This window comes from Malaya genurostris, chromosome 1 (assembly GCF_030247185.1).
Source record: "Malaya genurostris strain Urasoe2022 chromosome 1, Malgen_1.1, whole genome shotgun sequence".
Classification (NCBI taxonomy): Eukaryota; Metazoa; Arthropoda; class Insecta; order Diptera; family Culicidae; genus Malaya; species Malaya genurostris.
The window spans coordinates 104308389-104335799 of NC_080570.1; the positions used below are offsets into that span (position 1 = coordinate 104308389).

The 27411-nt window shown below is 38.4% G+C and overlaps 1 protein-coding gene across 22 annotated transcripts in view; it reads right to left on the reverse strand.

The window, feature by feature from the left end:
* Positions 1 to 27411, reverse strand: part of LOC131425306 (F-actin-monooxygenase Mical-like) — a 153967-nt gene that overhangs the window by 39120 nt on the left and 87436 nt on the right. For 20 of the 22 annotated variants that reach the window (XR_009228959.1, XR_009228961.1, XR_009228966.1 and 17 more), the window contains 4 exons: positions 12325 to 12667; positions 10801 to 12247; positions 10366 to 10722; positions 10145 to 10215 (listed from right to left, as the gene is read on the reverse strand). Coding sequence is in view for 4 of the 22 variants with exons in the window: in XM_058587098.1 (XP_058443081.1) it covers positions 10145 to 10215; positions 10366 to 10722; positions 10801 to 12247; positions 12325 to 12666 (2217 nt within the window). In the remaining 18 variants the exon portion in view is untranslated. Of the gene's footprint in view, positions 1 to 8592; positions 9694 to 10144; positions 10216 to 10365; positions 10723 to 10800; positions 12248 to 12324; positions 12668 to 12883; positions 13185 to 27411 lie in introns of those variants that run through there. The other 2 variants (XR_009228972.1, XM_058587100.1) reach the window with 2 other exon arrangements.

Here is a 27411-nt window from a genome sequence, read left to right on the forward strand (position 1 = left end):
CCGTAAGCGTCGGTTCGGGAGGACTTCCCTCGTCGGGGAACCCTCCGTCGGTGTAGACTAGATCTTTCGGCGGAGACTAGTCGAGTAGTTCCGCGACGTAGCATCAGTTTTGGGTCGTCGAGGCGCCAGTGAACCGGAAGTTACCCTCCAGCCGGCATCACTGGACCGACCTCGTCATCCAACTGGTCGATCCCTTGAGAGCAGGATGCTGATCCCCATTCTGCATAAATCTGGGGAGGGTGCTGTGAGCACCAATAGCCTTCCACCCCGAAGTAATACCTAGCGGTGGTGCCGGGGAGGTAGGGTTGGAGATCCAAGGTGTTTTAGTGGGTAGTTCCAATCAACAGTTGGGTAGTCCTGTGGAGAGTCCCACACTCCGTGCGTAAATGCATTTCACCTTGTAAAAAAAAAAAAAAAAAAAAAAAAAAAAAAAAAAAACACCAAGAATCCTTCCAGGTCGGGGCTCAAACATATGACAACTGGCTTGTTAAACCAGCGTCCTATGTATTGAACCGCCAACCCGGTGGTAACTTCAGCTAAATTAACTGTGAAGTTAATGGCATGATTCATTTTTACTCGCTTTGGAATGTAAATTTAAATGAATTGCGACGCTCGTTTTATGTGCGTAAGAGAGGTGGAAATTTACACGATTTTTTCTAAGTGTGCATGGGAAAGTAGGGCATTTCGAATCACTAGTCTTATCTGTCATCATCCGACATCGATCTATACAAAACTTCTGTCATTGTATTATTTCAGCTTCATCTAATTTTCTTATTAGCCGTCGAGCTGCTCGGGCATATTTTGGGCACTTTCGAATAATGAAGTGATGTTTTGGTTCCAAAAGTGTACTTGTGTTTTAAAAACAAGTGTTTGTTTTGGTATTCTAACACTTTTGCGTAAAACCCAACAGGTAAATATATTTAAAACCATGGTGTGTGAATACTATTTAGACAATGAAGCTTGTGGAGAATGTCGAACCACTACGTATTTTCATGTTTTTTAATGTATTTTTTATGTTCCTAAATGAGTTTGCATCCGAAATAACAATAAATTATGAACAAAAATATGGTACCTGGTTAGGTTCAAGTGTATGTGACAAAATTATGCACTCACTTTTCTTCGAGAAGGTTGGTCCGGGATTGCCGATTTAAATTTCCCGGTTTTATCCGGTGCGCGAGATACAAATTCCCGGTCTGTAGAACAGGCCCAAATCGCCTATGTTCAGTATTTTTTCAAATATTTCTATTATTAAGGCTTTGAATAGAAACACCACCATGTCCGAAAGTACATCGAAAGTTGAGAAATGAAGTATTTTTCGGGATTTATAAATAGGAAATATTCATTATGACGAGTTTCCATAACAATGGCCAAAAGTTTTTCTTGTCTTTCTCATATGGAGAGGTTATGCAATCACCGTGAAACCCGATTTTCGAATCAAGGCCCGGAGGACTCAGTACCATTCGAGTCAGTTCATCAAGAACCGATTTTCTTGTGGTCCCATACGAATGAATTTCATCCGGATCCGACTTTCGGTCGTGAAGAAAGTGAAGAGGTTGAGTCCTGCAGAGTGAAAACATCAGCTCTGATCTTGATTAGAAACTGTGTTTTCGATTTGACAGCCTCCTTGTATCGATTATATGATTTTGATTGCTGTTTTGTTAATCACGCTCCCAGCATTCAATGTAGCATTATCAACAATACGCTGAGCCACAAAGATTCAAACAAGGTTTTGTTCGAGAGTATGAAGATTTGATTGATAGAAGATTTAAGAATTCAATAGTCCATGGAGTCACGTTTGAAAATTTCATCCACAATTTGTCCAAACGTTCATATTTTGAACCACCCAGCTCAATGTATTCCATCTCTATTCTGTCTATTATTTCGCCACTAATGTTATTCGTATTCATTAGCTCTTCAAGCTAAAAACTCAACTCAATGATAAAAGTGCTCACGAATGCTTGCGTCTCACGAAGGAATACAGCATTAAAATTCATGCAATTTTGTCCAAAAATCAACACATTTTATTCAGACTTCATGCTCCTTCCAATAATGCTCTTGAGTGTTGTTGATAGTTTTCTAGGTTTCAAATAATTAAAAATTAAATTTAAAGCCTTATGATTAAACTGAAATTAGTTATTTTCTAAACTATTCAGTCTCTTGCGAAGATGGGCAAAACCGTTCATTTCAAAGTGACTGGTCAGAAATTCTTGAAGTTTGTAAGGGAAATTTCAATTCATCTATCATATAGTTCGGTACTTGTATCTTGTATTACCATTTTTTTTTTGCATTTCTTAGTGATAATAAATTGGCATCAATAGAAGACTATGGAAATCATTCACTAGAGTTTTGCGTCAAAAGGAACCAAAACTTCTATGAGAGAGGAATAACAAAGCTGCTCTCATAAATGTAAAATGCAGCCTTAAAGTTCACGTGGAAAAATATAGGACGAAATATCACCGATTTCTCGAAGATGGCAGCACCGAGGTTAATTCCTAAATAATTGATTATAATAAAACTACCGGATAGAAATCACATAAAATAAAAACACTCTCGTTATGCTCTTTTCTGTTCCAGATTCTCAAGAACAGTCTGCCTTTTGCAGTTCAAAATTCCCTTTGCACACTTCATCACATGGGCAACGACACTACCAAACGGTATTCCTACCATGGTAATGAAAGGCCAAAACCTTTCTTGATCTTGCTCAACTGACTATAATGTGTAGCGCCACTTGCATACTAAAATTATTGGAGCGAAGTACGTTTCAAATTTAAAGCATATGCAGATTGATTCTTGCCTACCTCGATGATGAGCTTGTATATGTTACAACAAGAGCAATTCTTTCTATAATTTAGGATTTTTGAAGTGAAATATTTAATTGATCCTATAAAATATATTCAATAATTCGAGACGAAAACTATAAGCAAAATTACTTTATATTTAGCACGTAATAACATGCTGTTAATAGTTGCTCTGTAAGGTAAATAAGGGACATTAGGAAGCAGTGCATATGGAATGAAACGCTATCCCCTTTAGTAAACCTCTGGCGTCGCTATAGTCTGCTGCATCTAAGATGTAGAACATTGTGCTTCTCATTCAATGCTAATTACATACATAGTAAAAGCTACATTTATAATTTACCGAGGCAAACCAGCGCGCAATCTCCGCGTGTGTACTTTGCATGCAAATAAAGAAGTGCTTAATTCATTAAACTGTACTATGCAACGGGAAATGTGTGCCGAGCAGTTTGGACTTGGAATATGCGACCGCGACGTACCGGAGGGGAACAAACACCTGGGAGAAGGTTCAAACAAAAAAAACAGCAAATAAGTGAGGGTGTTCAAACTATCCTCTTTTCATCGTACAGCATGATGTGGGACAGAGAGGTCCGTCGCACAGTGGGATATGTTTTGAAGAAATGCGGACTAACATATTTTACTCATAATGATGAGTAGTATTTCTGTTAAAATGTAAAACATTTTTTTCGAAAGCAATTGTTTTCCGCAGTATTAGTTTAGGCCTCTGAAAAATAAATATTTTTCTAATTATATTCGAGGAATAAGGAATACTTCTGACAGTCACTGATTTCGACTTCGCCCAACCGTGCACTGATACTGAATGGGAGCAGAGTGCACCTACTGACAAGGTCGAAAATAGCACGCAGTAGTGAATCATTCCGGTGAAAGAGAACGTGAGTATTCAAAGATTTCCTGTTTTTTCTCTGCGTCGGCTGCACTCGCGGATGGCGGCGGTGAGGTGTTATTATCTACCGTCGAATGCAAACATTGCACACTGCACGCGTTACCGACGATTGGCAGGTGCTTGTGTGCGCTTATTAGTAAACTTAGTTTCATGCAACTGTCGTTGTTTTATCGATAAGTCGTTACCAGCTGTGTTTAGAGAAATGAATAATCTGGTGAATTTTACGATGGAAGAAATTTACGGGCGGCCGATGAACCTTCCTTTTCAAGTTCCGCAGTACACATACAGGTTTCTACATTTGAGAAGTAAACAGTCGAGAAACGGTAAGGCTCGACCAATCAAAGCCGGCCATCGTCAACCTTTCACTTATTAGCTAATTCCAACTTCATCTCGACGACGGTGACGGTACAGTTTTTACGATTGGTCTGCGGTTTGGATTATCTTAACTATAAAAAACATAGAAAAAATTTGAAACTGCATCTCCTCTGCAAAGTTAGACGATACATTTACGACAGACTTGGGCGCCGATTTTTAGTGTACAGGAAAAGTGCTTCGATCGAAAAGTCTTTAAAAATGATTTCGAGCCTACGATCATTGGTTTACAAGACTAATCGCTTATTCCTTAACTTAATGACCAAATATGCCGAATATATATGAGAATTTGTTTGTAACTGTGGTATTCTGCTAGAGATATGGCGAACGAACTCTTGACATAGCTAAATAACCACTCCGAAATAAGGTATGCGAACAGAAATATCTAGTCATGGTTTCTTAGACACATCTATTTTATTTGACAATTTAAATATGTAACCAATTCCGCAGTCATTGTTTATATGAACGTTATTTCACACGGTTTTCTGATAAAAAACGCATTGTTTTGTTAATGGAGTGGAGACTAATAAGAACGTGAAAAATTTGGCACAAAAGTATAGAAAATCTATCTATGTTGCAACATGACATATCAAAATCACTCGAAGTTCCTCGTTCGGCAGTAAGTAGCGTTGTGAATCGCTACCTGAATCTGATGGCTCTATACCGAGAGGGCAATATGTAACAATATCGTTTAGAATTTTTCGTATAAGCTCTCATACAAAAAAACGTTATTTTCGAGTTCGTTTTCGAGAAACGGCAACTTCAAATTCCAATGGAATGTAGCACTTAAGCTGTTTAAGCGAAAACCGAACCTTTTCATATGAGATGTGGCTAGAAAGGTTAAAAAGTCATATTTTTTCGCTCAAAAAGTGAGAAAAGTGGCCGGATATAGGTCCATCAATATCATGAAAACCTCTAACAGGAACTAGAAGCAAGAAACCAGTTCCAAAACAAGAGCGCGTAAGCTGCACGACAAATTACGGATAAAATTGAACTGTGTGCTTATGGACGATGAAACAAATGTCAAAGTAGACTTTAAGCAGCTTCTACCGAACTGCAACGTGGCAAGGTCGACAATTATTTCAAGGCAAAATTTTGTTGATGTTATTTGTAGTAGTGATTTGAAAAATCTTCATAAGTACAGATATGAATAACCAACAAGTTTACGCCAACGAGTGATTACAAAAACGGTTACTATAACTCATCTAAAACACACGAGTTCTGGATTGTTTTTGGCAGGAAACAACATTAATATTGTACCGAAAGACAGCGATCCTCCGAACACCCAGAACTCCATGTAACAGGGTGCTATGAGGGCATTTTGAGGTGAACTTGCTAAAGAGCGAAAAAAGATTTCAGAACAAGTGACTGAGCACCGAACAAAACGTGATGGATGAAATGCAGGTGCGTATACAGGAGGAGATTCTAGAGATTGAACCCCCCCCCCCTCCGAAACTCAAGAAATTATTAGGGGAGACAGGGGCTAGACCGGACACGTGATTAAACCGGCAGCTTAAATATCTTATAAACCTGCAATTATTTCGATTTATGTATTGACTTTGTAAATGCGCTTCCAATTTTAATGGATGTTTTTGGTTCAATTTCTAAAAGTGTGTTATTTAGCCCCGGTCTCCCCTATATTATAAAAACGGCCCCCGTAATTATTTTGTGGGTACGCGCCTGGTGGAATGAAACGTAAAATTAGAGCAAACGGATATAACAAGTCCGAATTATAAAATCTTGATGTGAAAGAGTTGCCTCGATGATTATTTTCAGATTTAGAAATAAATAACAGTAATGTTATAACGGGTGTTTTTTTAGGAGGTTTGTTTTTTCAATAGGGCTCTATTGTATGAAAGTTGTTTTCACAGTGTGAAATGGCGTCTCTACTCAGTATTGTTTGGCACATCATCATGAATAGGCTAACTCTAGAACAACGCTTCTAAACTTCAATTAAAACTGTTTATAACGAAAAATTCTCTTCGGTGATGAGGCGCATTTATGGTTGAATGGATACGTAATTTGGAGCAAATCCACACCCCATGCAAGAATTACCGATGCATCCCGATAAATGTACTGTTTGGTGCGGTCTATGGGCTGGAGGAAACATCGGTCCTTATTTCATTAAAAAGGAAAAAGACGACGCGTTACCGTGAATGGAAATCGATACGGATCCTTGATTAATGAACTTTTGTTGCCAAATCTTCAAGATATGGATGTGGACCAAATGTGATTGCTGCAGGATGGTGCCACTTGTCATACTGCAGCCAAAAAAATCGATTTATTGATAGAACATTTCAACGACAACATTATTTCATGAACCGCGTTCATGTTATTTGATCTCACTCGATTATTTTTTGTATGGGGATACGTGAAGTTATTGGTTTATGTGGATAAAACATCAACGATTGATGATTTGGAAATCAATATTCAACGTGTCATTGCTGAAATACGCCAAGTGCTTGAAAAAGTGGTGGAAATTGGACCTCCAGAATGATTTTTGTGAAAAATAGTCGTGGCTGCCACATGCCCGAAATCATATTTAGATGCTAAATCCCAAGAAATTACCTACCAAATAAAAAAAAAACAATTGCCATTTCATAATTTGACATGTGCTTTATTCAAATTTCAAATCAGCAAACTCTTTAAAAAACACCCTTTATTACGAGGTTTATTTGGCTATATGTTTTTTTGTGTCATGCCCTGACTATAATAAGATTTCATTACTAGTAAACTTGAGGGCACTTTTTTTCAAGAATATTAGAAAAAATTAAAAAAATTTCTTCTGAAGCAAGAGAGAAAAAATCGACAATTTTCTGATCCCTTCTTCAAAAAAAAACTTGGTGGTTCCGTATCAATTCCGAATCTATTGAAATGTTATCCAGAAGGGTCATGTGTCAATTATTGGACAAGACAGAAAATCGAACGCACTATATCTGAGATGTATGGCGGGTATTACTTCTTAAATCAGCGTTTGAACGCAGGTTTCGACAACGCTTGCAATGTGTGGTCGCGCATTATCGCATCATAATAGATAACGCCCTTCTGATCCCAGCAAATGCATAGCATTTTCTCGAAACCATGAAAATTGACTTTCCCCATAATTTTCTGTGTTGGGGATTGTTGTACGAAACACAATTTTTATTCCCAGTCACAATACGATATAAAACCCTATTCGACGCTAACTTTCAGAGCACAATTCTCAAAGTTTTAAGGGAAAGTTATTTCGGCGAAAGAGTTATTTCGCCGAATGCCATTTCGCCGAAAGGGTAATTTCGCCGAATCCTGAAGTCGTCGTAAAGTCGTAATTAGAATTGGTTTAAAATAAAGACAAATGAAAGATGGCGTTAACGCCCGTTTTGTTGACCTACAATTGTACTTCTTGAATAAAGATTGATTCTTGTACTCTTGAATAAAGATTGATTCATGAACCTTAGAACGGAGTTCTCAAGAAAACTTGTTGACTATTAGCTACTAAGCATCAAAGCAATTACATAGGTGTATCTACCGGGCAAATGTATGTGGTATTTTCCGTTTATTAAGTGAAAATGAATAAAATATCTAATGCTACGCCACATCGTTTTGGTTCATGTGCTGTTCGACCTCGCTACCGCTCGTTCGGACCTAACCAAAGCAAAGAAACCTAGCTTTGAGTAGACCGGGCAAACGAGGCGGTTACAGGTTTGTATGCAAGAGGCCGTCGCTTCCGACGGCGGATCGGTGGCCGACTCAGCTGGCGTCGGCTCGGCGGCTTTGTGCCCCTGAGTCATCTTGGCTTCGGTTATGTGGCTGCGTCACATCAGTTATATAGGAGACATGACGCTTTTGGCGGAATGACCCTTTCGGTAAAATGACCCTTTCGGCAAAATGATCCTTTCGGCGAAATGACCGTTTCGGTGAAATGACCCTTTCGGTGAAATAACCTAATCGACGAAACGACTTTCGGCGAAATGACTCGCTCCCATTCTAAGTGCAAAAGACAGATTCTCTATGTTTATAACGATTTATTACTGTACTATTGGGAATTTTCTTTCTCGTTGCAAAGAATAATGAATAAAACCGAAATAAATGTGATAGTAAACAAAGAGAAATTGTCAATTGCACTTAGGATCATTTCTAATGCATCATAGACATTCAGGTGTTACTCAAGTAGAGAACTGTACGCTTTCTTAGCGTTATAAGTTCTATCAGTGGTTCAATTTGAACTGCTAAATTACACCAGCAGTTCAATGTGTACTGCTGTACATTGAAGAATCAAAGGCAGAACGTATACAAAACAAACTAAATGGTTATGTGAATTTTGCTCTAAATCCCTGAACAAACTAGTCTGATATCCCCTGCCATTGGCCAGATCTGAGCATGGATCATAAAAGAGCAATTAGTCATTTTTGCATGGAAGCAAATTCTTGGTAGATATGGCATTTCTTTTGGAGAATTTGATTATTCTGTTTCAGCTCCGTTCAGTTCAATTTGGACTTCTATGTATTGGTAACTAGAAGTGCTAACGTGAAATAACTATTGAAAATACACCTCTTCGTCCTAAATGTATAACTTTAGCTTCCAGTGAGAATAAACGGTAGTAAGAAAAAAAATGTGTAGTATACAATAAAAACGAAATTCTTCATGTGGATTTATCTACGTAGGGAATGATTGAACGCTAATCTCATACAGTATCTTTATTTTTAATTCCAAGTAGAATAAATTGTTTAATACCTACTCTTTCTATTCATACAGAAGCTTTTTATTTACAACTATTTATTTACATTTAACTAGTCGAAAGAACACTAAATTTTTGACTCTATGAAATGCAGAACACACATCAGTAGAGTAAATTACATACTTTAGACATATCGAATAGCGACAACAATTTCAACACTCATTCGTAATCCTTGATATGATCACCGGCAAGAAATTGTCGTAAATTATTTTATTATACTTTTTTTCGGCATGGCTTGAAAAATTTGAAAATTTATTACAAAAAGATTTAGATTTTTTTATTGCTTCCGGTACAATATTCAATAAGAATGTTACTAAACTACTAGAGACGAAAATAAAGAGCTATTCAAGGCAGTTCGTGGAAATTTTCTATTTCACATAGTTTTATTTACAAAGCGAAAAAAAAACTTAACATCTATTAACTGATCGATCATGCAGGTTAGTAACGCTTTATACAATAGATTTTTGACTTTTCATAGTAACTATCAATTTTCAATCTCTTCAATCATAGTAGTAGTCACCTAAATCTATTAGCTCCACTATGTAGCTATCCACAAATTGCTGGAATGTAACAACGCAAGTATAGTAGAAATACACTACTAGCGGGATCAGTAGCAGTGCTATCAACAGAGTAGCATATTGGTAGAAACTGTCGTAGTAGCAGCTGGGAGTCTTTGGGGTGCTCGTCATCGTCCTACTAGAGGTGCTGTTGGAACTGAAGTTCGTGTACGAAGCAGTTTCATGCTCACTGGAGGTATAGACTTTTGTGTTTTTGAACAAGAGTGGAATTTTCGAAACAGCCGTAGAAGTGAGGGGAATCGATTGATCGGACTTGGGATCAACGAAACGGCGGCTGTTGCCTGTACTACTGGCATCACTTCTCAATGTCAGATTACCATTCACGTCCTAGCACGTAAGTGTAAAAACAAATAATTTTTTGTTGTTGTTGCCGTGTTCGGAAACAAGAAAAGTCTTGCGAATGAAACGGATGCGATACGATACACAATGAAGTAAGCATGCACTGAACCAAATATGAATGTACCCGTAGTAGAATTATGGTTTAGCTATTTACTAGTACAATTTGATATATTTCTAATAACTACAAAGCACCTGTACATGTATTAGAGAGCGCATACGTGGGATAAAGGTAGTGATTGTATATTGGTGGTAATGATAATGATGAATAAAATTGATACTACTACTTCTACTACTAGCTACTGGCAGTGACGAGCTGTCCGTGTGAAGGATGTTCTGGGAAGAATCTATCGAAACCAACCATCCGCACGAATGGTGGCTGAAAGGCGAAATGAACGAGACAAACGGCGATTAAAAATCGACCGACGCCCGTAATACTTACAATATTGCCAAATTTCTCATAACTACGACGTTTCTTCGCTCGCTTCGTGGTATCGGTTTGTGGTGAAGCCACTGTGAAGGGTGTGTGTTACGGGTATTTTTTTGGGGACCAGATTCAACAATCGGACGGATCAGTAGCGTACCGAGTAGGAGAGGAATTAAAAGAATAAAAAATGTTCTTTAGCACAATACTTCCACAGAGTAAACTACAGAAGATATTACTTGGACTAGATTCTGCACCCAGCACCTTTCGACTGCGCTTGATACGCTCTTCTTCGTTGGAGTGATAGTAGCTGGAAGGCTTCCGCGCGCCAGTGAATCCGATGTTACCAACGGTTGCAACGGGTTCGTTTATGGCGGCCGCACGATTTGCCGCGAAGCGACGTAGTTTTGCAAACTCTTCCATATTGTTGATTTGCTGTTTCTGCTTAAACTCGGCATAGTCAAGTTTGGGGTGCTTAACGTGGGGGATTTCTCCACGGAACACTTCGCATATTTGTTCCAGGTAGTTTAACCACTGCTTCGAATCCACACCTATCAGCGTTACTGAATCTTGGCCGGACATTACACGAGGTATTCCTGTTCAAATTGGGTATGTTAGAAAAGTGTATTGAATTACTTTCCTTATCACAGACACACACACAACACTAAACTCACCTAAATGATCCTCGAGTATGGAAAAGGCATGCTCGTTGCTCTCGTTTGCCGCACATCCTTCTAATTCGTCTAAATTCACCAAATCGGGCCGGTATCGGTTAATCAATGTGCACAATACTTGACCGTTGGTGAAACATTGAGCTGCATCGGTTAGTTCTTGAACGAATTCATTATCCTTGAGCTGGGATTTTATCCACCGCAATAGCACCGTACTCAATGGAACAGTGTCGTTTGTGCGTCGCTTGCGTTTGGTGATGGTAACTTCCGGACCAGCCGTAAGCGAATTCGTATCCAAAAACGTTTGCTCAAGTAACGCTGGATCGTCGGAGTCCAGTAAATGTTTCACTTGGATCATGTTAACCGATGCCTTGTTTAGGTTCGGATATCGGGTACTGGGATCAAGCGTGTAGGCTCCAATATCTCGGTGCAGATTTTCCGGGGTAGTTTGTGCGAGTAATCGGTAGATAGATTCACGTTGCGCTAGCACTGCCAGTAAGCTGTTCTTTTGGTTGGAGAAAAGTTTTATCGCATACGCAGCATCCATACTGGATAAGAAACCTCGAGCGCAACCTGATCCAGTTGGCCAGAACGGTTCCAAGAGACTGTCTCCAACCAGGCAGGATAGTAACCGATAGTTCTTTCGGACAGTAACCTTACACGAATTGTCCGCAGCAAACATCGAGGTAAAGTCGAACATAGCTACGTCCGGTTTCCCGTAATGGTTCACAGCGAACTCTATGTTAGGCATCTGATATTTGGTGGAAAAATTTGCAGCTTCCCTAGCATAATCCAACAGTTTGGTGGTATCTACATTCGACGAAGATAGTAACTCGGCAGGATCGGCGTAATCCTGAATGATTACGCCTTTATCGAGCAGACTGTGCTTTTTCGCTGTCATCACGAAATAGTGTGTTTCGTCTTTATAGTATACAATGTTCTCCAGATCGATACCAGTTGTTTGGTACAGTTCTTTGAAGAATGACTGATTGAAGATAAACGCAACACCGCTTATCTCTTCGACTTTTGCCTCGGCTTCGGTTTTCTTATTGATGAAATTAGCAGTGATAGCTATCGCTAGTTTCCCCCTGAATTCTTTTCGTTTGAAGCCTTCCAAGGTATTTCGCTTACCATCGGCACCGATCAGTACGTCGAATTCATAATGGGATACGGCATGTTCTTCGGGTGAGACGGCTGCACGCCAACCGCAGCCGTCCTTCGGTTCAATCTCGCGAATGAATGAAACGCCTTCGTGCACTTCCACGCCTAGCAGCAGCGCTACCTTCAGCAGAATACACTGCAACTGCCGAATCGAGATGTGATCGATGGAACCGGCACAGAATTTACCGTAAAATTTCTTTGCTCCGAGCGCTTTGAGATCGGTGATTAGAAATGGCCACAGATGCAGTACGTTATTCCTACTAATTCTATCACGTTTTTCTACTACAACCTGGTGAAATGGGCGAGGCAATAGCAGGATATGTCAATATACCTAGAGCAAACACAACGGATGACGAATGTACTTACCACTTTGGCACCGAGCAGCTGTGCTTCAATTGCCGTACGCAGACCACAGGGTCCTGCGCCGATGACTAGTACACGAGTGCCGTTGGCGGCAGTGCCTTTGTTGTAGACGCGATGGGAAGCACGGGCGTCAAATTTCTTCCACAGTGCTTGCGCCTTCCAGTTGCGTATTTTCGCCTTGAACTTTGGGTAAAATTCGTTCAGCGGGCCAGGCCGCAATCCGAGGATATCACACATGTTTCTGTACAGGCCAAGTATCTGGCGCATGGTGGTCGCGGCACAGAAATGATCGAACATCTCTGCGACCAGCGACGCCGCCTCATGTTCGCTGATGGCGGGGTTCATTCTGAAAGGTAGAAAGAAGAGAATGATTAGATGTGATAGGATTTTTTTTAATCCAACTATGGCGTCAACTATGGAACTAGGCAATAGCACAATTTCAGCTCCCTGTTTATGAAACCTACAATCCATTTGGCACTTTTCCGGATTGATTGGTGCTTATTAAAACATGAGTCAAAAGTAAGGCTTCCAATGATCCTTGGCTTTAAGGTTTCTTATGTACCGTAAATATCAACGTAAATCAGCCTTCAGTTGTTCCACAAGTTGACACATTTATTCGAACAGTAAACAATTTCCCAGCGACTAAAAATTACGGATAAGCCATTGCACTACTTTCCTTTAAAAGAAAAACGATATCAAGAAGATTTAGTCCTCGACTGTAATCCGTTGCAACCCCACGTACGGGAGCATATGGCCTTCCGATGACAGTTTTCTTTGTGTGGCGTTAAAAGAAAACACAAAACTATGCAGTGCGAACGATTCACACCTACTCAGGTTGGCGCGTAGACTACGACTGGACTGAATCGAACCGGCACGGTCGGTCGGTCGGTCAGTCAGTCAGTCAACAAAGCGATAAAATTGTTCGTCAGATATGATGGCCATTCATCAAAACCTTCACTTTCAACAGATATGAAAATTGCAACAAATCCAAAGAAGAAAGAAACAAAGTTGACGAAATTCTTTTTTTTTTCCTGCCAGCACACAGACACACAGAATACACACAGCTGCACGCCGAACAAGCCAGGGACGGAATTACTACTAAACCGAGGGGTCAGTAACATGAAGTCATCATTCGTGATTGAACAGACACAATCTGTTCGGTTGACCTTAGATGGTCATAACGGAGATTTGTGTCCGCCGTTCAGAAATCCGGTGCGATATACCGGTTGCAACAACATCAATCATCATCATCATAAAAAAACCGAGTAAGTGGACAAACCAAAAAAAAAAGTTTACTCTCTCTACTCGGTTTCATTGCCAGCTGAATGAAACACTTGCGATTTAAACCGAAACCACTGTGAACGCAGCATTGCTAAGATAATCAACATTGAAATCTTATCTGAAAACCCGCAAGCCACTTTCCTCATTCGCCCATTCCGCGACGTCTCAACTCTTTCTCTTACAATCGATACAGTACCTATTTATGTGAGTTTTTTTTACCATATTTAGTCCGGTTACCATAACAGGACTGACTCGGTTGGACGCATTGTTATATGCAACTGCGACCGTGACAATGAAGTATCGGACAATCTTGATTAGCAAACCGAAACACGTACTTGAAGAAGGAACGATTGTGGGTTCGACAATGGATTTTTATCTTTATGACGAATGCTAAATTCATTTCTCCGAAATTATAAACTGGGTGGCATCCCACCTGTTTGATATGTCGATGCTGGTGACGCACCCTCTTCCACTTAGGTATCCACAATAGACAAAAAAAACTTCCACTTCGCGCATGCGAGTGTATGTCTTTTTGTGCGGGTATGAGTGCAGACCAACTAGCGGCGTACTTGGAAACTCTGTAAAGCGAATAAATAAAAGGGTGGCCTTCGCACCATCATGAAATTGATCAAAATTATGATGGGTCTTGGAAGCTTGCCACTGGTGGTTTATCTTCGCGGCGGCTCAAACTGCGGATCTGATGGAAGCTTTGTTACATGAGTCGAGTAGTAAACCTGCTGAGCTGTGTGTATGTCAATGTTGTTGTTGTTGTGGTTTACCAATCGATCGATCGTGGAATAAGGGAAGGCTAGCGGAAATTGTCAAAACAAACCCAACCTTAGTAAATTTTGTTGTACGCGTTGGAACTAATTAATTAACTTCGAAATTGCCAAATATATACGTGTTTGATTTATTCTGTTTTCGACATCATGCTCTACACAGATAGGCATTTGTCAAACCGAAGCTATTGGGAGTACAAATTAACTCGGTCCGTTTTTTGGGGCCAAAAATGTATATATTTCAAAATAAAAAGAATTTAAAGATTAACCAAACCAATTTCCAAACCAATTTTCTAATTCCATCTTGCAACCAATTTTCAAATTTCTGCGAAAGAAGTAAGCCGATAACCTGCCAGATCGTACTGCATCCGGCGGAACAACCAGTAATCAGAAGGAGCAATATCAGGAAAATACGGCGAGTGCGGCAAAATATCCCACTTGAGCGTTTCCAAATATTTTTTCACAACTTTTGCGAAATGAGGCCAAGCTTTGGCGTGCAGGAGAATAGCTTTATCATGTGTTTGTTGTATTTCGGCCATTCTTCTCGTAATGCACGGCTCAAATGCATCAATTGCAGTCTGTATTGATCGCCCATTATATCGCCTGGTTGTAGCAGCTCATAATACACAACACCCTTTTGATCCCACCAGATGCACAACATGACTTTCGAACCATGAATATTGTTGGCTTTGTTGTCGATGTTGATCTCGATAACAACAATTGACAGCATTGTTTTTTTCTTGGGGTTATCATAAAATATCCATTTTTCATCCCCAGTAACAACTCAATGTAAAAAACCCTTTTTGCCTTTCTCATATAGAAAGGTTATGCAATCACTGTGAAAACCGACTTTTGAACCGAGGCCCGGAGGGCCGAGTGTCATATACCATTCGACTCAGTTCGTCGAGTACGCAAAATGTCTGTGTGTATGTGTGTGTATGTGCGTATGTGTGTATGTAACGTTTTTCTGCACTAACTTTTCTCGGAGATGGCTGAATCGATTTTCACAAACTTAGATTCAAATGAAAGGTCTTGTGGTCCCATACAAAATTCCTGAATATTATTTGGATCCGACTTCCGGTTCCGGAATTATGGGGTAAAAATTGTGAAAATAAGTGCACTAACTCAGAGATGGCTGAACCAATTTTCACAAACTTAGATTCAAATGAAAGGTCTTGAAGTTCCATAAAAAATTCCTGAATATTATTTGGATCCGACTTCCGGTTCGGGAGTTTTGGGGTAAAATGTGCAAAAAAAATATGTGTTCTAATTTTTCTCATAGATGGCGCGACCGATTTTCACAAACTTAGATTCAAATGAAAGGTCTTGTGGTCGCATACGTAATTCCTGAATTTCATGCGGATCCGACTTCCGGGTCCGGAAATATAGAGTAAAGTGGGTTAAAATTGTATACCATCACAGAAAATGGGGAAAAACCTTAAACAAATTTCTAAATCGACCTCAAATCTTTTCCAATTGATAGTTTTTATCAGTAGACGATCAAACAAACCGATTTCGGTTATTCTTTCAAGAATCGCAGTATTATATATGATAGTATGATTGATATGAGAAAGGCATCATTACACCACTAGGTGGATTAAAACAGGTTTTTTTGTTACCTTTGAATCAGCTGCTCGCAAGTGCAAAATCGTCTTTCAATGTCTCTCGGTTGCAGTTCGTAAGGCACCCTGCTGCCTTGCTTTTGAATCATTTCCATGGATTTTAATCGTACCGAAACTGCTTGTTGAGTCACTTCTCATGATTCTACAAGTTCCACTTGCGTTTGATTCGGATCTTCATCGAGTAATGCCTCCAACTATTTGTCTTCGGGTTTTTCTAGTTGCCGGAGCGAGGCCTATCTTCAACGCTGAAATCTCCATTCCTGAATCGTCGAAACCATTCCCTACATGATTTATCAGTTGGAGCATTATCATCATAAACATCCACAAGCATTTGATGCGCTTCAGCTGCAGTTTTCCTTCAATTAAAACAAAAAACTAAAACTTCTCGCAATTTCTGCTTAGTTAACATGAAATTGCTCACAATTAACACAGTGAAAAACAACTGAAATTAATGACAAATGTCTAACCTTTTGAAACTATCGACATCACATGTTACTGTTGAATATTCATAAAACAATAGTCATCTTTTGAAAATAGACCGAACTAATTTGTAAAAAAAAAGTTTCGCCTCCGACTTACCAATGCATTAGAAGTTCAAATTGAACAGCTTGCTGTTTTGTCAATTGCAAGTCGAAGTCCTTGCCAAGTAAAGAGAATTTGCGGGAAGTACTAACTTTGTTTTGAAAAAAAAATGCTGCTGAAACCCATCGAATGTTTGTTGAAGCTTATGGGAAACATGCTCCATCGGTCGCGAGCTGTGAACGTTGGTTTAAACGATTTAAAAGTGGGGATTACAATGAGAAAGACGTAGAACGCACAGGTCAGCGAAAAAAAATTGAAGATTCCGAATTGCAACGATGCTTGAACGAACACAATACTTAAACTCAAACCCGAATTGCGAAAAGGTTAAACCTTAGTAGCCAAGCCCATTCTAATCGTCCACACGTCATGTGGAAGATTCAGAAGGTGGGAAAACGGGTTCCTCGTGAGTAGAATTATGAAGAATAGGAAACCTCGTGACGGGAGATGAGAGATGGATTTATTTTGATAGTTCCAAGCGCAGGAAATCATTGGTTGACCCTGGCCTACCATCGACATCAACTGCAAACCTAATCGCTTCGGAAAGAAAACGATGTTGTGCATTTTTTTCACACAGGTGTCTTATGTGACAAGCTCATCAAACCAGATGATTCTGTAGATATTAACCACTACCGACAGCAAATGATAAAATTGAATCCAGCATTGCTCGAAAAATGACCAGAATGCCCTATAAAAGTTGCAACACGACAACACAAACATAATTTCTAAACTCAAACGGGAGTTTTTGCCCTACACGCCATACTTCCCAGGCTTGCTCCCTTCCGACTATCATTTGTTTTTGTTTCGATGTCTCTCGCACTTGCTGAACAGCACTTCACTAGTTATGATGAAGTGGAAAAATGATTTCACGACTGGATCGTTTCAAAAGACACGTGAGATGATAGAGAAATGAAAAAAACATAGCTTTTGAAGGCAAACATTTTGAACAAAATATCTTGAAACTATTATTCACAATCCACATATGTTTAAAAAAAAATTCTTCACTATTAACTGCCACTCCTGGTACTTGAAATTTCCAAAATGAAGATTCGATTTTTCAATGGTTTTAATTGGACGAAACGTTCAGCTGTCTTGAACCAATTTTTTTATTTACTAAAACTGGGTTCTCAGGAACTTTTCAAAAATCCAACCTTGACAACTGGCGGAACCACTTTCTAGAGATGGTTGGGTCTTGGTGGATTTGTACCCGATTAAATTTTTTTACATATTTCACCCTATAACTCCGAAACCGGAAGTCAGCATCGCGTAAAATTCAATAGAAACTTATGGTACTATAGGACATAAATAACATAGTTTAGAGTGAAGTTTGGACTATTAGACCTTTAAATTGAGCCTTAGTTTGTAAGAATCGGTTTTATCATTTTTTGAGAAAATCAATTGATTTCCGTTTTTGGCCATACTCCTGGAACCAGGAACTGGTAACCGATATAACCACAGTCGGTTCATGTGACCAGTAACTAACACAACCTACCAAGTGAATAGTTTTGAGCCAAATTCAAAGAAAAATTTCCTGTTTTAGCTTTGACGCTCTAAATGACGGTTTACAAGCACACTTCACCCTGTAGTTCCGGACCCGGATGAAATTCAATAGAAACCTATAGCGTAAAAGTTAAAAGGTTTCGATATCTCATCTACGGTCAACTTCTCGATTTCACTTTTAAAGTGTTGTACATTACCGATAAACATTCTTCACTTCTGGTGATATGTTTTTGAGTTGTGAATCACTAGTGAAATAGTGTGAATAAGAATCAGATAACTCAACAGCTTTTATATACTTATAGTGTAACAAATCTACTATAATGGTACGGTACCGAAACTCAGTCATTATTAATCGTAAGCAATAAGAAATTTACAAACAACGTCGTTGTCTAACAACCATGTCTCTCTAGTATAATTGATTGTAGATTCGCTAAACAAGCTAGGAACGCCATTGAACTCAGTAAAGTGCAGCAACCTTTGCATCTGCGGTCCGCCGTAAAAAAATACATACACACACTTTGTCTGAAATTAGCCAACTGAACCACGAAAAAAGCTTGTTTGATTGCCGTGACGACGCCTACGCACATGCAGTATAATTTGGAACGACAAGTACGAGATCGATGGCAGCCGAAGACGAAAATCTAGGCCAACAATGCGCTATTAAAGGATATTTTTGCAGCAGCTAGTTAACGGTCCACATTGTGATTCGTTGCAAAATCGGGGTCGATAAATAGGGTTCCGAGCTTGTTTTTTACTTTTTGTTGTAAAACATAGATGAAACTAAGCTAGTTCAGTGCAAAGTTTGGTTACGTTCAAAATCGTTTGTCCTCAAATTTTAATTTAATTTCGATTTTTCAAAAACATTTTTACTAAACCTAAGAAGACTAAAATAGAAACATTACCCTTCCTCCCAAATTTCGTAGTGATACTCGAAATGGGTGAGTAACAATGTGCATTCTACTTTTATATTTTCGGGAACACAACGCCATTGCGATTTGCTTGAGCTATTTTATTGATATGTGTAATTTGGTTTGTTTTGGTACTGTTTATTGAAGCTAAGTAATATGAGTTGAATGTCCTCGTAAAACACTCGAAGGGAATATTAATTTAATTATAGCTGATAGCTCATTTGATTATTTCATTACACTCATCATGATAAGTAGTAGTATTATTAATCCGTTCTATTCCCTCGTTCTAAGTTTTTACTTGAACTTTGATCTTGATTTCCAAAGAATGCTCGAGGCGGCAAGCATTTTTGTTTTTATTATATAGTTTAATAAGAATCACTGCACGAAATATGGAAACTCGTCTAATCCGGCGATAAATATAATCAATACAAGAAAAAATAATGTTTACTCTTCCCCTCCAGCGAACGAACAAAAGGTATAAACCGGGGTAAAGTGTTTATCCCGATTTTTCCTCAAGTGAATTTTTTATTTAAATTTACTTCCAAATTGGATTGGTTTCCTACACTAGATAAATTATTCAACTCTTTGGAATCTGCTCTTTGGACATTTCGGTAAAATTGGCAAAAAAAACACTAAAGTGGAACGTATTTCGGTTACGAGTTACTATGATTTCTGATTGACGATTATGAAGATTATGAGGAAAATGAAGTCGATTTGTGGGAAACTAAATGTGCTGGGTAAAAATTGAATCATTTTTCATATTTAATTGGATTACCCAGAACATTTCGTTTTCTACAAATCGAAGTCTCTTGAAGGGGGGTTCTTCAACTAAATCCGAATATGAATCATGTCAATATTTATAGGGAACTATAAACATATTAAGTTTCGAAACTTAACCATATCTACACTTCAGATGTACACAAAAAACATTGATTTCAAGGGAACCGTTATAGTTGTTTTGCTTTCAAAACATTTTTGCCATATTATTGGTAAACTGTCAATACCTTGCCTAAAATTGATTGCTTCTGATGTACAATCACTGAAGAAACCATTTTAGTAAATTTTCGTAAGAATCGAAGCGCTACTCAGAAAGTAAGTGGGTCGACGAGATAGAGAGCTGGTAGTCGTATGGGGCCAGGTCTGGTGAATAAGCCGCATGATTAAGCACTTCTAAATAATGCGTTGCGAACGCCTTTCGACTTGTGCAATGACGTATTGTCGTGGGAAAAAATCTACTTTATCTGTCTGAGTCATCATCGTCGAAACGTACACAAGTACACGGTGATTATTGACCACTTTTTCTTTTGACTGATTATGAAATGTAGTGCATGGTGCATATACGTAAAATATAAAAAATTGATTGAAGTAAGAATTTGTCCACAAAAATTTGTTTGAGAGAACTTTTTAGATGAAGGATAAAGCAGTTTCGTGGATCAATACAACTATGTTTTACTAACAGTACCACAAACAGCATAATGCCATCTATCGGAAGAAATCGGCAAATAATTAGGAGTACACCTAGTATATTGAAAAAGAGTACAGCTTTTTAAAATCATAACTTAGCTTAGTATATAATTTGAAATTTATAGAATGCCGCATTAAAAACTGTTCGTAAAAGTAGTAATAAAACGATTGCATTGAGAAAGGATTGTATTATTGACACTTAATAGTGGACAGTACTGTGTACCACACAAATAGTGCAAAAAAGTGGGGTAAAATGGATGTATCTAACGAGGAAAATAGATTGTAAAAATGACATTCGAATACAACCATGTAATGAAAACCGCGACAAATTGCTACTGGAGAGACAGGACTCGAACCCATAGCTAGCTCCTATCCAGGGAAATTGTTTTACTAATTAAACTACCCTGCATGTGAGACCACATAAAGAAACAGCCTAATTGACTAGAACAATCGAGCATGCTTCGCTGTGCTCGGGCGCCAGGGGTATTCCATTATAGTCATATCACTTTATCAACCCCTCCGCCACCAATCTTGCTTTGCCGTCAGACAATGCTCGGTTCTTCTAGTCGATTTGGCTGCTTCTTCATTTGGTTTTTATATGCAGGATAATTCAAATGGCATTACGATTTCGCCGGATAGATGCTAGCTACGAGTTCGAATCCCGTCTCTGCGGTAGATTTTTCTCGTTTATCATTACATAGTTGTATTCGAGCTCAAGGCGGCTCTAGGTCTGAATAAGACTATGAATAAATAATTTTATTTTAATTTTGGATAAGAACAAAAAAGTTTGTTCTATTAAACAGTAGCATAGCCTTTCCAATTTATGAAAAGTTTTGAGTCAAGTTTGAAAAATTTGTCGTTTTCTTTTACATTTTCGCTCTACATGACATAATATATTTAAAACACACATCATCCTGTTTTTCCGGAACAGAAAGTCGCATCCGAACAAAAGTCAATAGTAGTCTATGGGAACATAAATAATCACCTTTCATTTGAGTATCAATTTGTGTAAATCTACTCAGCCGTCTGAGAAAAAATTCAGAGAGTTCCGCTTTTGAGTTTTTGACCACTGTTTCCGGGACTTCCGGAACCGGGAACTGGGAATCGGTATAGTTGAAATCGGTTCGTTTGACCAGTAACTATCACAACACAATAGTTTTGAGCCAAAACTAGAAGCGTTTTCCCGTTTTTCGCATTATCGTTTTAAATGACAGATTGCAATTTCGTACATACTCAGCACTGTATTTCCGGAACCGAAAGTCCGATCCGGACAAAATTCTACAATTACTTATGAGAACAAAAACCCTTTTATTTAAATTTGAAAATCGGTCCAGCCGTTTCTGAGATATTGGAGCGATTTTAGGTTTGGAGCACACGATCACTGTTTACAGTACTTCCGGAACCCGGAACAATGAAACAACCAAACCTCGAACAATCTACTAACCAAACCTGTTTAAATTGAGAGTTATACGGCTAGTTGAAAGTAATTTACTCGATTTTCCAGTGTCATGTATACAATCATGTTCTTGAAAACGAAATTTTTATACTTATCAGCCTGTAATTTTGGAACGTAGTAAAGTCGTATCCAGATGAAAATTGATAGGGTTCTATGGGATTGTAAGACAATGCATTTAAACCCAAGTTTGTGAAAATCGTTTTAGCTTTTTTGAAAAAATCGAATGCATTTTTTCACATTTTTCTGTGTTACTCCGGAATCGAAAGCCGGATCAGGATGAAATTCAATAGCATTGCTTTTGAGTCTGGATTGAAGAATGGAACCGAGAGACTCTACATTTGAATCTAAGTTGATGAAAATCGGTCAAGCCATCTCCTAGAAAATCGTGTGCTCAGTTTAGATGGTCATTAGAGATGGTCGAGTTTCGGGTATTTGTCGGGTTCGGGTCGGGTACGGGTGCCGATTTTATCATTTTCAACGGGTACGGTTCGGGTTTCGGGAATTTTTTTTGTGTTCGCTTCGGGTACGGGTAAAGATCTTTGATTTTTTATCTGGTACGGATCGGATTCGGGTTTGGAAGAAATATTAATGATTTATTAATTTTAGTTGGTTTAATGTAAAGCCGCCATAACTAAGTTCATTTTTTGCAATGACTGAGTGGAAACATATATTGGAGAAGCCAAATGAATGAAAAACTAACAGAAAACATGATTTATTGGAAGAAGATACTCTTAGAGACAGGAATAGAACCTGCGTTCTTATGCAGTCCGTGCATACGCGTTACCATTTCGCCACTCTGAACCTTGTTATAGACACTCTAAAACGCAGTCAGACATGGTATAAAGTACATCGAACATGGTCTACATCCTGGTTGTCACCCGACTGATACCATATATCCAAACATCTCTATCCATCAAACACTAGTCTTCGCAATGCATAAGATTGCAGGTTCGAGTCCTGTCTCTGTGTGTATCTTTTTCCAATAAATCATCTTTTCTGTTAGTTTTTCATTCATTTGGCTTCTCCAATATATGTTTCCACTCAGTCATTGCAAGACTAAACAGAAATATTAATCTCTGGTTTGGGTCGGGTACGGGTAAAAATTTTTTTATTTTCGATCTTGTACGGGTCTGATTCTGTGTTGAACAAAATGCTTCCACGACTATCTCTAACATACGCACACACATACATTTTGTACACTCGAGAAATTGAGTCGAATGGTATATGACGTTTGGCTCTCAGTTCCACGGATCAAAATTCGGTACGATTACGGATAGTTGCATAGCCTTTTTGTATGAGAATTTTTTTTAGGTTCGCAAATTCAATGAACCAGCGAACAAAGGTTTTTAATTCATTGACATCAAATCAATTTCACTTTTCCTAGATTTATTGAAAAATATGAGTTTCTTCTCTCAAGTCGTAACCACATTTATTTGTCTTTCAAGTTATGAAGTGAAATGTGAAAATAGTTAATCATAAAAAGAGAAAGTGCTATGAAATTATCATAATAGAGTTTCTCATCGTTCTTCAACCTTCGTGCAATCGATTTATATAGACTTTTTCCAACTCTATAAAATTCTTTGACCTCTGTACAATGGACTACCACTTTTATCTTTTCCAGTTGTACAGCAGCCATGACCGTGACAACTGTCGTTATTGACCTTTTTGAGGAAATGTTGAATTAGTTTTTTTTAAGTTGTTATATTCACCGAGGTTTGACAATTTCGTCCATTCAATCAATCACAAAGAACGGCTCGACTTTAGCTTCGGTCACTGCATTCAGGTAAAAATGATTTCAATTGAAGAACCTTTTCAGTTTGAATCAACTTTTATTCTGAATGACATCATGGTGCCAAAGACGCGATAAAATAGTACAGCACATTATAAACAATCGCTTAACTGCCTAAAAACACGCAGACGCACCCAACCCCAATGAGAAGCAGAAAACAAGTTACCGAAAATGGCAAAGCTTTTGTTTTCAAATGATTCAACTGGAAAACCTATTCGATCGAAGGCGGCAGTGTCTAAAGGACTCCTCAGACTGCTTTGCAGAATCATGCCGAACACATCACCATCATCTGCTGATGGGTGCGCTATAAAAATCAACGATAAATGCGCTACACAGTGGCCGTATATTTTATGTCTAGCAAAACCGAGAATATTCGTCGCGGCTACCGCATTGATTCTTCCGCTGAGTGACCACCAGCGCCGCTCGGTCATTGCCCTCATCAGCAAAATTAGCCGTACAACTGCCGCCGCCGCCGTTCGCTTGAACTGGAACCGTTAAGGTGGTGCCGGTTCATTTTTAATCGCGTGCACATTGTCATCGCCTTTGTTGTTTGACAGAAAATGTAAATGGTCTTTTTTCTTCTTTTTATCGAAAGAAAACCTAATCTCTGCCGGCATTCACTACCCGATTTCTTAGAGCATACACAGAATAGCGGGGTTTCATATTATTTGAAGCATCGGTAGTGTGATGCTGACGATTTTTAGAGTTGCTTTGGTTTGGTATTCAGCATGCATCCTTCATATGAATCAATAGGTATTTTTCACTACAGAAAATGATGCTCTTTTACAACGTTACAATATATTTAAAAAAAATCAACAAGCTACATTAGGTTTTTTTCTACATTTATCACAAAAGTAAAGAATTCGTCTATTCGACGTTTATTCATTGCGGAACACTGACGTAGCTATAAGATGTCTAATTCATTGTTTATAAAATTAACTTCAATATCGTTTTACTGGGAAAAAATTAAGAATGTAATAGAAACAGACACGAAGAGCTACTGTACTGATGACTTACTTTAACAATATATTTAAATAATTTAAGAACACAGGAGAGCAAAAGCAAAATATTAGAGAGCAACAGTTAATATATGATAAACCTTTCTTGTGAAGTTGCTGGTTGTTATTAGGCCGCACTTTGCAATTTAGAGACGTTGAAAAATTATCTACACTGAAAAAATACGGTATCGTATTTTGTAAATGCAGATTTCTTTCTGTGCGACTTGTAAAAGCGGAGTCTCCGTCACATAGTTTTTTTCGTAAGATTTTTTGAAATTATACGATTTTGTAAAGCAGGTTCTGAAAGCTAAGTTTATTATGTGGATTTCTACATGCAAGTAGTTTATAAATGATATCCACAAAGACAGATTTTCGATTCCATTAGTCATGATTTCTGATAAATAGCGTATTTTAATGAACATGAACATAGCGAGGCACCTATCGCCGATGATAACGCAAATAGGTGAATAATTAGTTGTTAATTAGTAATTAGCGGTAATTTTGAATTTTTTCCACATTTTGTTTTTATTTTTTTGAATACTTCGCTAAGTTCATACGAAGATAACGAAGCACCCCTCGTAAATAAGATTGAAAGCAATTCGAAACTCAGTGGATCATTTATTGCTTATTAGCGGTTAATTAAACAGGGTGGCAAGTGAATTGCCGATTTCAATTTCCCAGTTTATTCCCGGTGAAACCAAATTCCCGACTTTTTCTCGGATTTCCTGATTTTCCTGGGCACTTGCCACCTTGTAATTAGTTACGATGGTTTGTAATTTGTTGCTCAATTTTTTTCGAGTACTTTTTTAACTTCATATAAAGTACTCAAAGAAATTACTTTAACTAACTAATACTTTAACTAATTAGCAACTAACTATCCACTGGGTTTCGATTTGTTTTCAAACCTTTTTTTTCATGGATGCTTCGTTAACTTCATATGAGCTTAGCGAAGTACTCGAAAAAATAAACTACTGACTCTACTGATGAGATGGCTATTGGTACAATACTCCTACATGACAACACATTCATGTGTATTTTTTCAAGCATTACATAGGCGTTTCCCAAATAAAAAGTATACCCGTGCTTAATCCGCGTATAATCCTTTGTGCTGTCAATTCTCTATCAGTCAATGAATGAATAAACTCAATTTATTATGAATCATTAGATAAATATTTCTAAGAATCAAGTGAGCATTATCAGTAGGGTATGAATTTCGATGTCGGGTTTTTGCTTTTCCATTAATCTCTCTGAGATTATTGGATCTTTTCTGTTATCACTTGTTCCGAACGGTTCAAAGTGACGTTCGGGAAGATTTACGAGAATAGAATGCAATAAATTCCACGAGTAACGCAAAATCCGATCATGATGCCATTTTCATGGAAAAGCGTTATTGCTAATGATATAGATCATCTTAATAATAAGACCATGAATACTAGTCATGATTTCATGGAAGGATAAACGAATGGTAGCATGTCATTTTAATTATGACCGCGACAATAGGTTTCTTTCCGTGTGATATTACATTTTTAAGCGATGCATATTGCCCTTATCAAAAACAGATTTTAGTGTAATCTAGTTCGAGTTATTCCTTAGTTCGGCGTTCCAATCATTGGGGAACTGGAAAACAATAACTGATGCCTGTAATCCGAGCATTAGAAGATAAGAGATTACAACAGCCTGAAAATGACAAAGCATCTTTATTTACTTTACTTTTCATCTTCGACTCTCGTCAGTGCAATACAGTTTATATTGAGTAGTTAAGCCACCTAGCTTAACTACCTCAATATAAACTGTATTGCACTGAAGGCTGCTCGGCCATTCATGGAAGTTGACCATCAATGTCAACTACCTTCTCTGAGCAGCCTAGATAGCCGTGTAGTGTCGGTAGCGGTTTCCTAACTGGCTAAGAATAACACTACGGTCCACCTGTACCGTTGGTATAAGTCCACCAAACAAGTAAGCCTTGTGGCATCCGGCGGAATTATTTTTTACCAAGAATTGATCCACTGGTTTCCTGTTCCATGTTGTAAAAGATCACAAAAATAGGAACTCCTAAGTCAAGGTGTATTTCCGTGCCGATGACTCAATGGCTGCAGGAGGTTAAATAATGCAGTCGTGAACGGAATATCTTGGGGTTTTCCCTTACTGTGTTAAGCGAAGCTCTGGCACAGTGGACAACTTCTTTCTTCGCAACTCGTGGGATTTAAATGATTAAAACATTAAAAAAAAATCCTTACATGGTTCACTATAGGCGATTATAAGCCAATATTTTTGGTTTCTTCTAGTTGTTGTACGATAAGTGCTGGAGATGGAGTGTTCATTACTCTAATTGATAATGGTTAGAGTAGCACAAATCAATCTCCAGCATAAACGTACAGCAACTTGAATCTATCCAGACTTCTGCAAGAAGGTAAAGCTTCTGTAGCTTTGGGTCAAGAACCATATTTCCAAAAAGGGTCAAGAACCATATTTCTACGTTGGAAAATTGTTAATTCCAGTCTTTGTTGCCTTCAACAAGAACGGTATGACTAATCCACGTGAAATGCCTCGAGCATGCATACTTGCAAATAGTGCTCTCGATGTTTCTCTTATATCGGAGCTTACAACTCGGGATATTTGTGCTGTCACAGTTAGTATGACTATTGATGGCATAGACAGAAAATATGTCTATTGCTCAGCATATTTGCCGCATAACCAACTTTCGCCAAGCGATG